Raw genomic sequence first — 16,876 nt, forward strand, 5'->3', positions numbered from 1 at the left:
ATTTCTGTGAACCAAAGAGAGAGGTCCCTGCAGACACTAAGTCTGTTGGCACCTTGGTATCAGACTTCCAGCCTCTGATATGTAGAAAATAAGTTTCTGTTGTTTAAGCCACCCAGTCTGTGGTATTTTGTTATGGCATCTGAAGCAAACTGATACATCCTGAGTGTAAGAATCTGTAGTGGCACTAAGAATTTCCTCATAGCTGCATAATTACACATAGTATTGCCATAATGTACTAAAATTTCTAGGAGACTTGAAGTTCTGAGCTATAAAGTGTACAATAGAAATTAATAGCATTGAACCTGGCATCATGCAAGTCAGACTCAAAATGGTGACTCAAAATGGTGAAGGCATTAATAGATGATAAGGCAGTAGATAACTGGGAGGAGCAGAAGAGCTGATATTCCTACCAAGTGAGAAATAGAGGATGCTTCAGAGGGAAAAAAAAAGGACTTGAAGTGTCCCATCCACGAGTATGCCTCAGTCAACTTTAAGGAATACAGACATTTTATTTTACCCCATTGATAAGAAGATGGGAAGTAGACAGTTGCTGATCCTCTGATGTTCAACAATATAAACAAGTTCCAAACTCTTTCCATCTCTCTGCTCTGCTCTACTTAGCTGTCGGTCTTTTACCTTCATACTTTCTTGCCATCTTAGTAGCAAGGTGACTACTATGTCCTTGTGGCATTATGTCCTTGTTCAAGGTGTGATGGAAGGAGAAAGGCATTGCTAGAAAGCTTTCCTTTCATTCTTGCCCTTTTAATAAGTAAGACATGCATTCACAAGAGGCTTTCAGCAGAATTTCTCTAATAATTCATTGACTAGAAATGAACCAGAGGGTTACTGCTAGCTGTAAGGAAAGGAGACAGGTTGAGTGTCTACCAAAGGGAACAGAATTCTCCTTTGCTTCTTGACCTTTTTCCCTTCTTGGCACACAAAGGAAAGATAACATTTGTTATACATGATGGGAGTGAAGAGAATGCTGCTGCTCCAAGCCCTGCCTATTTGCCCTGAGGGTTAGGGGGGATCAATATCTTGTGTATCTGTGGTACATTTAAGGCTCATGTGAGTTGGAATTGACAAGTGGATTAGTTGTGAGTCATATCTTAGGTTGGACATACTGTTGCCCCAAAGAAAGCCGGCTTTGTTAGCTGTAAGAAGATGGGTATGGCTATTGGATAGGCAATTCATAGAATCTGACCCAGTAGCTGTTTACTTAAGACAACTATCATATGATCTTCCTGATATGAGGAAGTGGTGATGCAACATGGGGGCTTAAGTGGGTAGGAGAAGAATCAATGAAACAAGATGGGATTGGGAGGGAGACAAACCATAAGTGACTCTTAATCTCAGAAAACAAACTGAGGGTTGCTGGGGGGAGGGGGTTTGGGAGAAGGGGGTGGGATTATGGACATTGGGGAGGGTATGTGCTTTGGTGAGTGCTGTGAAGTGTGTAAATCTGGTGATTCACAGACCTGTACCCCTGGGGATAAAAATATATGTTTATAAAAAATAAAAAATTAAAAAAAATTGTTTGAGTTCAAAATATGCTGTATTTGGATTTGAATGAATATGGATCTGTTGCTCTCAGAAATCACCCACCCCCACCTTTAATAGTGAAATTATTATATAATGTGAAAGAGGCTGGGAGCTGGAAAGTTGACTTCTTTTTTCAGGCATACTTAGTTAGCCTCACTGTGGTAGTCTGACTTCTGCATATTTTAGGCTATCCGGTAGTTGATTTCTTTTTTCAGGCATACTTAGTTAGCCTCACTGTGGTAGTCTGACTTCTGCATATTTTAGGCTATCTGGTAGTTGATAGAGGGAAAGCAAGGGGGTGGAAAATAGTCCATCACCAAAATGAATCCAGTTTACATGTGAGACCAGAGTTGCATTGTCAGCTTGTGAAGAAGAACCTTAGAGGGGCGCCTGGGTGGCTCAGTGGGTTAAAGCCTCTGCCTTCAGCTCGGATCATGATTCCAGGGTCCTGGGGTCAAGCCCCACATCTCTGCTCGGCAGAGGGCCTGCTTCTCTTCCTCCATCTCTGCCTGCCTCTCTGCCTGCTTGTGATCTCTCTGTCAAATGAGTGAATAAAATATATATTAAAAAAAAAAAAAAGAAGAAGAACCTTAGAAACCAGGCACCACGCAGATCGATGGTTGTTGTCTTCTAATGTGTCATATTGCTAAGGGTGCTCTGGCACATCATTAGATCTTGAGTATAGTTGGTTGAGACACTCCTCTTGCTCCCCTCCATAGTAGAGAGTGGAGATCTGGTAGGAGCTGCATTGGCAATAAGTTCCAGGAGTTGTCAAGGCTTTACTCTGCAAAGCATGGATGAAGAGCTTCTAGATGAAGGTGGGAAACTTTAACACTTCTGTGCTCCAAAATAAATAGAGTGGAGTGCCTAAGGTAGAAAAGGGAGATTAGTTCATATATTAGGCATTTAGTGATAGTCTCAAAAATGATATTTCCTCTAGAGTAATAGTTTTTGAGCCTGGAGCTTGGGATCCTAGTAAGTTCTGAAAATTTATATTAAAATATATTCTAGGGGCACCTGGGTGGCTCAGTGGGTTAAAGCCTCTGCCTTCAGCTCAGGTCATGATCTCAGGGTCCTGGGATCAAGCCCCGCATCGGGCTCTCTGCTCCACAGGGAGCCTGCTTCCTCCTCTCTCTCTCTCTGCCTGCCTCTCTGTCTACTGGTGATCTCTGTCTGTCAAATAAATAAATAAAATCTTTAAAAAAAATAAAATAAAATATATTCTATAATTTTATATGGATTTTTCTAGAGAGAAGAGCCATAGCTTTCATCTAATTTTCAAAGATTAAGAACAAAGAATATGCTGAATGTTTAAATAATACAGATTTGAAGCAGTTTTTCAGGTCTCATTAGAGTTATTTTAAGAGAACTGTAGCTTCTAATTGTTCTATAACCTGATAATCTGTTTAAATAGTAATTTCTCTTTGATGTATGAAGTTTTACAGTATATGAAATATGTACCCTAAATGGCTTTATGGAAAAGATATACTTTCTGATGGTGGGTATTATGGAGGGCACATATTGCATGGAGCACTGGGTGTGGTGCATAACCAATGAATTCTGGAACACTGAAAAGAAATAAAAAAATAAATAAATAAAAATTTAAAAAATAAAAATAAAAAAACAACAAAAGATACACTTTTCTCCCAAATATTCACCAGTCCTGAGGCCACAAAATTTAGTTTTTTCTTGAGGAAGATAAAACCCATTGTATGCAGTGACCCTAATTATACATTGTTTTTGTTAGTGGTATTGCTAAGAAGTCATAAAACCTTCTTCTTCATCCAAGTTTGTTTAGCATGAAGGGCAAATACTTACATTTGTCAGATACTTAATTGTTTACTAGTTTTTGCAGAATTTGAGTACCCAAGGTTTTTAGATATTTACCAAATTAGACTTTTAATCATAGCAAAGTAGTGATAGATGATAGATAGAGTGATAGAGAGATAGATGGGTAGATAGTTTGATGTAGGTAAAGAAAAAGTGAGCTTTCTCTATTATAAAACAATTGTCAGTCCTTCATTGCCTTCAAACTTATTTCTGTCCTTTAGATGTGTGTGTTTAAATAATTTTTCCCCTGTGGATGAAGCTGACAGCATTTTCCAAATTGATTTTCTATCTGTAATATTCCAACCATATTTCAAACCTCATTAAAGCCCTTTTCATCATTTCTCTGACTCCATTAGTTATGGCAGCATCTCAAAATTCAGTTTTCTTGGTAAATTTCATTATTGTGGTTACCAATTCATTACAAAATGATCAGAGGAGTAGGACGGAGAGAAAAGGAATTGACATATGAGGACAGAGTGAAAGATGAGGACTCTTTGGCCAGTAAAGTAGAAATCTATCAAATCATGAATGGTGCATATAAGGTGAACATGGACCAAGATGGTGGATCTGGAAACAGAAAGAGAAAAGGGCATTCTTAAAACTCCCGAAACATAACAAGTAAGAGGTACTTAACACAGGCAGGAAAGTAATTTTAAAGGGTTTTTGGTGAATTTATTACAGAACCAATGAGAAACTAAGTCATAGCAAATCTGCCCATAAACTCTGAACAGATCTTAAATAATTCTAAATATTATGCTACACATAGTCTCTTATATTTTTCATGTTCTCTAGGACATCCTTTAGAAACAGAATTTTGCAAGAGTTGAGCAAGATGGGGTCTGATCTAGAAAGATAACCCCTATGCTGTTATCATGTGAAGTTGACAAACAAGACTAGTAATAACCAAAATTACTACAGCATATCAGTAAAGATTACATCTGTAATTTATTCTTTTTTTTGTTGTTAAATTTTTATTTAGCCATTTAAGAGAGAGAGAGGGACAAAGAGAGCACAAGCAGGGGGAGAGGCAGAGGGAGAGAAAGAAGTTGACTCCCTGCTTAGCTGGTAGTCCAACATAGGGCTTGATCTCAGGACCTGGGGGTGAGACAAATGCAGATGCTTAACCATCTGAGCCACCCAGGCGCCCCTCTTCAGTTTATTCTGACGGTGAATTCATCCTTTATAAAGGAAGTGCTTTCATATCTGAAGTTCACTCTAACAAAGAAGCAAAATATAGATGAGGATATTTTTATCTTTAATATATAAACAGTTCTTATAGATGAAGAGGAAGCAAAGACATATACCGAAGGAAAAATGAGCAAAGATCTTAAGCTGGACATTCACAGAGGAATAAACATGGATGAGCAATAAAATTATAAAATAAACTGACAATCATATCAGTGCAAATAAAAGTGAGATATTTTCCATCTGTGAAATCAGCAAAGTTTAACAAGATCGACTGATGGACAAGAATGGAAAGACTTAGAAATATAGACTCTTGGTAGGTCTATAAATAAGATATGATCTCTGTAGATGGCAGTTTCACAATGTGGATCAAAACTGGAAATGCTTAGAATAATAACAACAATAATAGCATCTATCAAAGCTACCATGGACTTGGTGCTGTGCCAAACACGTAGCCTGTATTGTATTTTTTATTTTCAATAACTGTTATTAGTCTTGTATTATAAATGAGGAAACTAGAACTAAAAAGAGTTGGATGATAACAGCTATTAAGTGATGAAGTCAAGATATGAACTTGTATCTTTCTAACTCCAGATTCCACAACAAAAACCACCATGTTATTTACCCTGTTCTTGGTGGATCAGTTGCACTTCTAGGAATTTGTGTTAAAAAGACAATTATCAAAAGCCTGAGTGGTACACATAAGAATGCTGCATACCTTTGTAGGTACTAAATCTCCGTGCAGACTTACATGAAATGCAGTTTGGGCATATTCCAAGAGGTGAGCTAGACCCGAGACTATCAAGTAAATGTGGGAATCTGAAAAATGCCCTCTCAGTGAAAAGAGTATGAGAAAAACTCTTCCCGTTGGCCGTGATAAGTGATAGTGTTGTCTTAGGCTGAGAGTTGAATGGAAGAAAATGAGTCTCCTGTGAAAAATGGCACTCCAAGCCTGTGCTAAGGATGGTTGGAGAGTAAGAATCTATACCATTTTCATGGAGCCAGAAACTCTGAGCATAGAAATTAATATAACAACCAGTTCCAGACAAGAATTTCAAAGAGAATAAAGAGAGTAGCCAAGAATTTTTCAGAATTAGCAAAACATGAATTCCTAAATTGGAGAAGTTCACCAACCCCCAAGCAGGATAAGTATGAATAAATCCACCCCTGTGTATCAGAATAAAACTTTGATACAACAGAAACAACTACAGTTGCAGCTACCACTAATAGTAATGGCAAACCCTTGTATACTGGTTACTTTGTGCCAGGTAATCTCCTAAGTGATATATATGCACACAAGCATGTACACACATACACATGCACACGCTCACACACTCAATTATAGATAGTTGCTATTGTCTCCATTTTTTTTTTTAAGAGGAAAGTAAGGCACAAAGAGAAGTTACTAAATCTTCCCAAGATTATACAGCTAGTACATGGTCAAGCTCAGATTTGAGTCCAAATAATCTACTTCCCAAGTCTGTACTCTTAACTACTACACATTGTGCTCAAAGAGAGTATTTTCAAACTAACCACAGAGAAAAGGCAACTTTGCAAAAACAATAATTAGCCTGACAGCTGACTTCTCTAAGTCAGGAATATTGAAGCTGAGTTGTTCTTCTTCCTGTCCCCTTCCTGTCCTCTTCCCCTTCAATTCCTTATCTTTTCTTTAAAAATAATTTTGGTTCCCTTACCTCCCCTTGATGCAGCTGGAGTTGGGTGGCTTATGGGTCCATGACTGAGGAGGTGACTGCGACTGGGTCCTGGGAGGTGTGTAAGACCGAGGAGGTAGTCAGAGCTGACAGTGGCAGCGGGCTGGTTATATACAGGACATATGGGGAAATAAGTAAATTAAATATAATTAGTGTTCAAAAGTGATGAGGACATGTCAGAAGATGTCAGAAGCTTGAAGGGACTTGCACTGGCCAACTAGTATTCTCAAAGTATTTCACTTTGGCAACTAGTATTCTCAAAATATTTTAATTACAAAGGGAAAATAGTAATTTCACCAAGAAGAGACCTGGAAGACACCACCTCAACCAAGCGGTCAAAGTGAATATCCCCAGTAAAGGGGCAGATGGCCATCCTTGCCTCCTGATGTGATAACTGAAGGGTAGAGCATCATTTCTGTGGTGTTCCTATCAAAAATGCGTAACCTGAACTTAACCATGAGAACAGCACACACAAACCTAGACTCTCTGTGAAAGAAGTGGCCCGTACTCTTTAGAAATACCAAGATTATGGCAGGCAAGGAAAAAATAGGGAATTGTTCCAGATAAAGAGACGTGGCAATTAACTGTGAAACATTATTTTAGATTAGAAAAAGATTGGGAAAATTGGTGAAACTTTGGATGGGACAGTGGATTTGATGGTAGATGGTAGTATCATTATGCAGATAGTTTCCCAATTAAGCAGGTTTTACTGTGGTGGTGTAGAGGCAGGAAATACGCACTGACATGTTAATGGTTTAGCATGGCTGTAACTTACTCTCAGTTCTGAAGATAATGATTATAAGTGTGTGTTTATCCTTCTTTTATAGTGGTTGTACAGATGTAAATTTTTATTCCATTCCTGACAGGTCTACATAGCACTTAATTATACCCTTTAATCTAGTTTCTAAAAATGTTTCAGAAAGTTTATTTTGAGATAGTTTTTAGCTTAGTTGACCTTTGCATTCTCAACAAAAAGTGCAAATTCAGAGCACCCCAAATCGCAAATTCACTGCATTCATGTATTTTTTTGCTTACTAATTTTATGTAATTTCTTCTTGAATTAATATATTGTAAACATAGGTAACCAACGCCTTGGTGTTTATTTATAATAAGAAGAGACTAGTATTTAGAGTTCACAGACTTGGTTTCAGTCTCCAGTTCTGTTTCTCTCTGGCTGTGTACTTTGGGATGAAAATCCTCATCTTTTTTTTCTTTTTTTGTCATGGTTTCCTCATCCATAGGCAACTCAGGATTGTTGTCAGGAACAAACATGGAAACATGAGAAGCCTAAGCACAATTTCTGGCATGTAAGAGGCATGCAGTAAGTGTTACCTTCTCTCACTCCATTCTTTCTTCCTTCTCTTACAGAAGTATCCATGTAGGTCCCTTGGGCATAAAGAAATACAAAGCTTATTAATACTGGGCTGGAGGAAAAGGACTCCATCCCTGTCCTTTTGTTCTTATTTGGCTTCCCTCCGTGTATCTGACTTTTGCCTTTATTTCTGTAAGTCATCCATCATAATCCAGAAGATGAACCAGGCCAGATGGTGATCCCAGTGTGAGGGGGTGGGGAGGATGGGAGTAGAGCATAGGGCAGATGAGGGGATTGCCAGAACACTGAAGGTTCCTAGGGGACCAGTAGCCAGTGGAAGTGAGGAATATTGAACAGGTCTTTCTAGCCTGAAGACTTTTACTCTCTGCTACTGAGTAGCTTGTGATCTGTAGGAAAAGTACTGATTGATCATGGCTGAATGACTGTCTGATGCTTCTCTCTTATTTGTTACTCAGCAACCCAATTTTAGCTATTCTGAGTCCTGGGGCCATTCAGTGCTTGTGATTTCTTTCCTTTCATTGATGACTTCGTATATTCTTTGTTCTTTTTTGGGTGTTTTTCTTGTTGCTCACCTTCTTTACACTTTATGCATAAATATATATTCCCTGTTAACATACATTTTATGCAATTTTTATTTCGTGTTAATTTATTTCTGTTTCTTTTGTCTTCTTTGTGGGTAAAATAAGTAAAGGTGGTCAAATGGTACAAACTTCCTGTTGAAAAAAACTAAAGAAAAAAATATGTATGTGCAAGGCCAGACTGGTAACATATATGTGTGTGGAAAGTAGGAGTTCTTATTGAAAACCTGTCCCTCCGTCTCTCTGTTATCAGATCAGTCAGATGTGAACTCCAGTAAGTCCAGTGGGACCTGACGCTTAGCCTACTATTTTGGTTTTCTTGGAACCAAATTCCACAAATTTATTTTTTTTTACGATTAGTGTTCTGCTCTCTAGCAAGAATTCAAGTGCTGAAAATCTGAGCACATATCCTTAGTTCTTCTGATTCCTACCACTGTGCTTTGCATCTAGTAGGTATTCAGTAAATGTTTCAATAAGTATTGATTGTATCAGTGACTCAAAATAACCCCCTCAAAATTTTGCTTTCTATCCCAGATATTAATACTAAGCCTCGAAACCAGACTAGGATTGAGTGTGTGCCTCTGCTGGACCGCATAGTTACAGTCTTCCCACTCCCCTTCTGGCTGGTGCCCCATTTCACTGCTCTCCTCCCAAACAAACAGTTTTCTTAAGTTTTTATTTAAATTCCAGTTAGTTAATGTATAGTGTAATATTAGTTTCAGGTGTACAATATAGTGGTTCCACACTTCTGTACATCACCCGGTGCTCATCACAGATGCACTCCTTAATCCTCGTTACCTCTTTCACACACCCCTCCACCCACCCACGCTCTGGTAACCATCAGTTTGTTCTCTTTAGTTAAGAGTTTCTTGGTTTACCTCTCCCTCTTGCCTTTTTCCTCTCTCCCTCCTTCTCTTTTTTTTTTTCCTTTGCTCATTTGTTTGGTTTCTTAAATTCCACAGGTGAGTGGACTGACTTATTTGCCTTAGCATAATCTCCAACTTCATCCATGTCATTGCAAATAGAAAGATTTCATTCTTTTCTATGGCTCAGTAATATTCTATGGTAATTCTTGGTAGCATTGGCTATTGTAGATAAAATACTGCTGTAAACTTCATGGATCCCTTTGAGTCAGTATTTTTGTATTCTTTGGGTAAATACCCAGCAGTGTGATTAGTAGATTGTAGGGTAGTTCTATTTTTAATTTTTTGAGCGACCTCCATACTGTTTTCCAGAGTGGCTGCTCCAGTTTGCATTCCCATCAACAGTGCAAGAGAGTTCCCCTTTCTCTGCATCCTCACTAACACCTGTTTTTTCTTGTGTTATTGATTTTAGCCATTCTGACAGGTATGAGGTGATATCTCATTGTAGTTATCATTTGCATTTCCCTGATGATAAGTGATATTGAGCATCTTTACATGTGTCCGTTGGCCAACTGTATGTCTTCTTTGGAAAATGTCTATTCCTGTTTTCTTCCTATTTTTAAATTAGGTTATTTGTTTTTTGGGGATTGAGTTTTGTAAGCTCTTTATATATTTTGGATACCAACACTTCATCAGATATGTCCTTTATAAATATCTTCTCCCCTTGTAGATTGCCTATTGGTTTCATTGATTGTTTCCTTCCCTATGCAGAAGCTTTTTTCTTTTGATGTAGTCCCAATAGTTTATTGTTGCTTTTGTTTTCCTTGCCTCAGGAGGCATATTTAGGAAGAAGTTGCTGTGGCCAGTGTCAAAGAAGGAACTGCCTGTGTTCTCTTCTACGATTTTTATGATTTCAGGTCTCACATTAAGGTCTTTACTACATTTTGAATTTATTTTTGTGTATGGTTTAAGAAAGTGATCCAGTTTCATTCTTTTGCATGTTGCTGTCCAGTTTTCCCACTATCATTTGTTAAAGAGACTGTCTTTTTTCCATTGGATGTGCTTTACTGCTTTGTTGAAGATTATTTGACCATATAGTTCTGGGTTCATTTTAGGATTTTCTCTTCTGTTCTATTGATTTGTGTTTCTGTTTTTCTAAAAAGATTTTATTTATTCATTTGAGAGAGAGAGAGAGCAGGAGAAGGAGCAGAGGGAGAGGGATAAGCAGACTCCACGCTGAGCACAGAGCCCAGTGTGGGGCTTGATCCCACGACCCTGAGATGATGACCTGAGCCAAAATCAAGAGTCGGACACTTAACTACTGAGCCATCCAGGTGCTTCTGGTCCGTGTGTCTAAGTTTGTGCCAGTTCCATATGTTTTGATTATTTCAGCTTGTAATATAACTTGAAGTCCAAATTATGATGCCTCCAGCTTTGCTTTTCTTTTTCAAGGTTGCTTTGGCTATTTGGGATCTTTTTATGGTTCCATACGAATTTTAGGATTATTTCTTTTAAATCTGTGAAAAATGCTGGTGATATTTTGATAGGAATTGCATTAAATGTTTAGATTTCTTTGGAAAGTATAGACATTTAACAATATTGCTTTTCCAATCCATGAGCATAGGAAGTTTTTCCATTTCTTTGTGTCATCTTCAGTTTCTTTCATCAGTGTTTTCTGGTTTTCGGTCTTTCACCTCTTTGGTTAGGTTTATTCCTAGATATCTTAATATTTTTGGTGCAACTATAAATGGAATTGATTCCTTTATTTCTTTCTGCTTCTTCATTATTGGTGTAAAGAAATGCAACACATTTCTGTCCATTGATTTGGTATCCTGTGACTTTACTGAATTTGTTTATCAGTTCTAGCAGTGTTTTGATGGAGTCTTCTAGGTTTTCTATGTAGAGTGTCATATCATCTGCAGACAGTGAGTTTGACTTCTTCCTTGCTGATCTGGATGCCTTTTATTTCTTTTTGTTGTCTGATTGCCATGACTAGGACTTCTAGTACTATGTTAAGTACATGTGGTGAGAGCAGAAATCTCTGTAGTGTTCCTGACCTTATGGGAAAAGTTCTCAACTTTTCCTCATTGAGGATGTTATTAGCTGTGGTTTTTGAAACAGCTGTTTCAGTCTTCAGCCCTTACAGCACTATGCCTCCTCAGTATGCTCTAATCAAATCTCCCTCACACTACTAAGAACTTAATTCAGTTCTTGTCAAGGTTACCAGTCATCTCCATCTGTCCAAAGCCAGTGATGGTTTCTTTGTTCTTGTCTTGCTCAAACACTTGGGAGTAGTAGACACAATTGATCACACCCTCTTTAAAACATGTTTTCTTCTTCATTTCTGTGATACCTCTCTCTCCTGGGATTCCAACCACCCCTTTGCAGTTTCCTGTGTGGGTTCTTTGCTCTGCTTAACTTCTAAATGTTAGAGTGTCTCAGTGCTTGGTCATGGGTCCTGGTCTTTTCTCTGTTTACAGTAACTCCCTAGGAAAGTTCATCCAATTCCATGGTTGTTTTGTATTGTTTTGGTTTTTTTTTTTTTTTTTTTTTTTGTGGGGGGGGGGCATAGGGCAGAGAGAGGGAAGGAGAGAGAATCTCAAGCAGACTCCACGTTGAATATGGAGCCCAACATGGGGTTTGATCTCTTGACCCTGAGATCATGACCTGGACCAAAATCAAGAGTTAGACGCTTAACCAACTGAGCCATCCAGGAGCCCCCAATTCCATGGTTTTATGTAACATCAAAATTCATCAACTACCAAACTGATATCTTTAAATCTAACTTCTTCCCCAAATGCCAGACTCATATATACCAAAAGGCCTATTTGATATCTCATCTTGGATATCTAATAAAAGTCTCAAATTTATTGTATGCAAAATAGAATTCTTTTTTTTTTAATTTTTTATTTGTTAAATTTATTTGACAGATTATTTATTTGACAGATCACAAATAGGCAGAGAGGCAGGCAGAGAGAGAGGAAGGGAAACAGGTTCCCCACTGAACAGAGAGCCTGACTCGGGGCTTGATCTCAGGACCCTGAGACCATGATCTGAGCCAAAGGCAGAGGCTTTAACCCACTGAGCTACCCAGGTGCCCACAAAATAGAATTCTTGATCTCCCTTCCCATCCTTAGATTGTGTCTCCCTCAGTTTTTCTCATTTCAGTAAATGGCTACTCATTATTTGAATATAAGACTATTTCTGGATTTCTTTCACTATCTCCCTCTCCCCATATCTAATTTATCAGTAAATCCCACGGGATCTACTTTCAAAATATATCTTGAGTTCATCAACTTCTCTTCATCTTCACTGTCACTACTCAAATACCAGATGCCATCATTTCTTGTCTCCCACCCTATAAATTATTCCCTAATCAGTCTTGCCTGCTTCTATTCTGATTTCCCTAAAATTCTGACTTGACTCATCAGCTAAAGTCATCTTTTTAGAATATAAACCTCACATTGTATTATCATACTCTCTCCTGACTCTTCCCTAGTTTTAAAACATCTGGTGTCTTCTGTTGCTCTTAGAAGAAAATGTATGGCTTCATTATCCCAACCCACAGTGTCCTCTTAGCTAGCCCTATCATCCTCGTCTCCACCCAATACCACACCGCATACTCAGCACACTCCAGCAATACAAAGTTTCTCTCCTCAAACACACCAAGGCTGTTTTTCCTTAGTACCTTTGCACTAATCCTCCCTTCTGTCTGGAACATTCTGGGCTTCACTGGATTGGCTCCTTCTTATCACACAGATGTTACCTGAAATGCCCCCCTCTTCAATGGCCTTCCATAAGTACCTCCCCAATACCTTCTCTGAACAAATTTTACAAAGTCATATTTATCCCTCTTGTCTTTTGTTTGTTTGTTTTAAAGATTTTATTTGTTTATTTGACAGACAGAAATCACAAGTAGGCAGAGAGGCAGGTGGGGGTGGGGGCGGAAAGCAGGCTCCCTGCTGAGCAGAGAGCCCCATGTGACACTCAATCCCAGGACCCTGGACCCTGGGATCATGACCTGGGCCAAAGGCAGAGGCTTAACCCACTGAGCCATCTAGGCGCCCCCGCATCTTGTTTTTTGACATCACCCAGACATTCTTTTCTGAAGAAGATTAATTCTGGCATGCTGTGGTCCATAAAGCTGTTTCTTATTATATCAAATCAAAGGGCTTCTTGATCACTGGTCCAAAGCGTGTCTACTTTTCTTAAAACAAATGTTCCACTGCTGTTATGAACAGTATAATTTTGTATAGATTCTCCTTTGGAGTTTCTGATTTTCTTTTTTTTTTTAATTTTTTAAATTAACATATAATGTATTATTAGCCCCAGGGGTACAGGTCTGTGAATCGCCAGGTTTACACACTTCACAGCACTCACCATATAGCACATACCCTCCCCAATGTCCATTACCCCACCACCCTCTCCCTACCTCCCTTCCGCTGGCAACCCTCAGTTTGTTTTGTGAGATTAAGAGTCTCTTATGGTTTGTCTCCCTCTCGATCCCATCTTGTTTCATTTATTCTTTTCCTACCCCCAAATCCCCCATGTTGCATCTCCACTTTCTCATATCAAGGAGATCATATGATAGTTGTCATTCTCCGATTGACTTATTTCACTAAGCATAATACCGTCTAGTTCCATCCATGTCGTCGCAAATGGCAAGATCTCATTTATTTTGATGGCTGCATAGTATTCCATTGTATATATATACCACATCTTCTTTATCCATTCATCTGTTGATGGACATCTAGGTTCTTTCCATAGTTTGGCTATTGTGGACATTGCTGCTATAAGCATTCAGGTGCACGTGCCCCTTCGGATCACTACATTTGTATCTTTAGGGTAAATACCCAGTAGTGCAATTGCTGGGTCATAGGGTATCTCTATTTTCAACTTTTTGAGGAACCTCCATGCTGTTTTCCAGAGTGGTTGCACCAGCTTGCATTCCCACCAACAGTGTAGGAGGGTTCTCCTTTCTCCGCATCCTCACCAGTATCTGTCATTTCCTGACTTGTTAATTTTAGCCATTCTGACTGGTGTGAGGTGGTATCTCATTGTGGTTTGATCTTAATTTGTCTTCTTTGACTTCTTTTGTGATAAAGAATCTTTTTGATACTTCTTCTCTTACTGTACTTTAAACAGAAAGAAATAAAATATTTAAGTTTTAATGGATACCACATATTCATTGTGTGTGTTTGTGTGTGTGTGTGTTTGTGTGTGTGTGTGTAATTATATGTAACTATTACTTTTGTTCCATGAAAGGAAGGTGTATGCTGAATGATCTCCAAAGGCTGAAGGAGCCCTAAGACCAAAGAGAAAGGCCGGCAATTCTAACTTGATGAGAAATGGTTTATTAAGGGGATTTATGGACAGAAGCCTGTATTGGGTGGTTATAAGACGAGTAGATCTCCATCATCCCACCTCCCTTAGGACCTATTTTTATAGCTCTAGAGACTGGGAATACTGAGGGACCATTCAAGAGGACAATCTTTAAGAGTAGGTACATGTCAAGTTATATCTCCAGGGAAGATTAAGGACATTATGAGCCAAGGATGTGCTTAAGGATATGGTAAACAAAAGGAAAAAAGTAGTTAGGGATTGAGCAGGAAGAGGGTCTTAGCCATGAAGGTTTCAGGTCACAGAATAGTCATCATGGCAGATTTGTCTAAAATGACATTAGTGTGGTTCACACAACCTTTTTTCACAAGGCTCTTCCTTATATCCTAATTGCTATTTCATTGCCAAAATAAATATCATATTATGTAAAGAGATATATCTATCTTTTTTCCAGCAGAGAATAGAGTCTTTTTTTTTTTTTTTTTTTAAATTGAGGGTGTAGAAGAAGAGGTAATTATTCCCAGGTATTTGCTCATGTACACACATATTCACATGTTTCCAGAAATCTCAAGGTGCTACTAGGAGAATAGCTCCTGTGTTCTGCAGTATGATGTTGCAGACAATAACAATGCTCTGTTCTGCAGTATGATGTTGCAGACAATAACAACACTTGTGACATTTATGCATCTGCACTGCCTGAAGAGCTAACTCTGCTTAAACTCTGGTCCCCAGAGTCTCTGGCCAAAATGAACAACTTCTTCTGTTATTGCTTTATCCAGTTTTTTTTTTTCCATCTTTAGTTTCCACTTTTATTTTGTATTGTTAAATTATACTCCAGAGAATTCTTAAAGGTGTTTCTTCCACTGCCCTGTTTTGATGGTACCCCAGATCTACTCTCTATACAAGGACTACAAACATCCATGCCTTACTGCAGTCTTTTATTTGCTTTTGAGCCAACCTACAGACTTCAGTGGTTTCAATATCACTTAGGATGAGTGGACTGGCCATCCTGAAGGACTCCTTTTGAGTGATGTCCTTTTCTGACTTGAAGTTCATGAGTGGTATTACTGAGAAGCTCTATTAAGCAGAGTGTAAAGGAATGGTCAAGCTGTCCAATTGCTGAAAATCCTGGACTCTTGTGCTGTGCAGATTCTTCAGGCACTGAAGACTGGAGCATAGTCATGCTGTTTTCCAACTAAAGCTTATAGTCCCACGGCAAAGACAGAAGAGTTACCTGTGGTCAATTGTATATGTTTTTGGGATTGTGTTTCGAAAGCAGATCTATTTTACATTGAATTTCCTGGATGACTTCTTTGTTGCTTTGTAGTTGAAGTTGGAAGAAATTCTCAGATGTCTAAAAACTTTTCTGACATTATTTTAGTTGACAAATAGTGTACCAGTGGTCCTGTTTTTAAATGAGTATTATTTAATCCACATTAAACCATCTTTGAGTTCTTACATGAGTCTAAACTTTATTAAAGTCAAAAGTAATGTTTAGGGAGGATAAAATCATAAATATGATTCATAAATACTTTAAAAATCAACAGTAGAGCTCCTAGTTGAATAGAAATCTCACTTAGAATTGTACTTTATCTTTGAAAGAAAAACTTCTGGGATTAAGAGTAAACCAGTTTTAGAAAAGAAATCAAATATTATGGAATTTGAAAATCTAATTTGACATATATTAGATTAATGCCCTGTAAAATCCTAGAGTCTGAATTCAGTTTATGGAGTGTTTGACTTAATTCTCATATTTCTTTTTCTCATTTTCCCTTTGTTATTTATGTTTAAATCTTGGTGACTTTTCCTTGTATGGGTTTAAACCTGTCGTACTGAATTCTAAAGGAGCAGGCCCCTCCCTGCCTTTTTTCAGTTAACTTTTGAGGAAGCAATGGTCAGGAATTTGTGTGTGTGTTTGAAATTACTCTTTTTATGAATATATAATCCCACAATTTCACCAATGTACATATTTTTTGCTTGCAAATAAGTAGGGATTTAAAAATTGGGCACATAAAGAGCACGGTTGATAAAGGCCTTTTCATATATTTGTATCCCTAATATGTTTTTATTTTTTAAAAATATGCTGCAGCTGATTGAACTAAATTTGATTTTGACTTGTGCCACACAACTATAATTCCGTCAAAAACATGTCAATATGCAATATATTTAAGGTGATGTCAGCAACAATTCCTTCTTTATTTAGAGTAATGTAATCTGAAACTATCAACCTTTTCTACTTTCATGAGCTTTGACTTTCATACCATAATGCATGAAATAATGCATTTTATTTAAAGCTTTTGGTAAAATGTCCATCACTGGAGGGAAAATTTTTATTTAAATATGTTCCTTCCATTGAAATTGGCTTTTCCACCAATATCTTTGTTTCTTTCAATATCCTAAGCCCCTTGAGTTGCTTTGGCCAAATTAGTTATCTCCTCACTTAAAATTTAACATAATGATCCCTCTTTGTGGCCAAAGAATTGAACTAATCAG

General features: G+C 38.0%; 1 protein-coding gene and 1 long non-coding RNA gene across 11 annotated transcripts in view; one reads left to right on the forward strand and one right to left on the reverse strand.

Moving 5' to 3' along the window:
• Positions 1-16,876, forward strand: part of SLC10A7 (solute carrier family 10 member 7) — a 257,319-nt gene that overhangs the window by 105,634 nt on the left and 134,809 nt on the right. For 2 of the 10 annotated variants that reach the window (XR_009354141.1, XM_059176021.1), the window contains exon 6: positions 7,511-7,590. The exons of the other annotated variants lie outside the window; for them this stretch is intronic. Coding sequence is in view for 1 of the 2 variants with exons in the window: in XM_059176021.1 (XP_059032004.1) it covers positions 7,511-7,590 (80 nt within the window). In the remaining variant the exon portion in view is untranslated. The remainder of the gene's footprint in view (positions 1-7,510; positions 7,591-16,876) is intronic. 10 annotated transcript variants of the gene reach the window in all.
• On the reverse strand, positions 1,754-7,826 carry LOC131832699 (uncharacterized). Its single transcript, XR_009354145.1, has 3 exons — positions 7,602-7,826; positions 6,252-6,372; positions 1,754-2,409 (listed from the first exon to the last, which is right to left on the reverse strand). It is a non-coding gene; the product is annotated as an uncharacterized LOC131832699 (long non-coding RNA).

Source organism: Mustela lutreola, chromosome 1, assembly GCF_030435805.1.
Source record: "Mustela lutreola isolate mMusLut2 chromosome 1, mMusLut2.pri, whole genome shotgun sequence".
Taxonomy (NCBI): Eukaryota; Metazoa; Chordata; class Mammalia; order Carnivora; family Mustelidae; genus Mustela; species Mustela lutreola.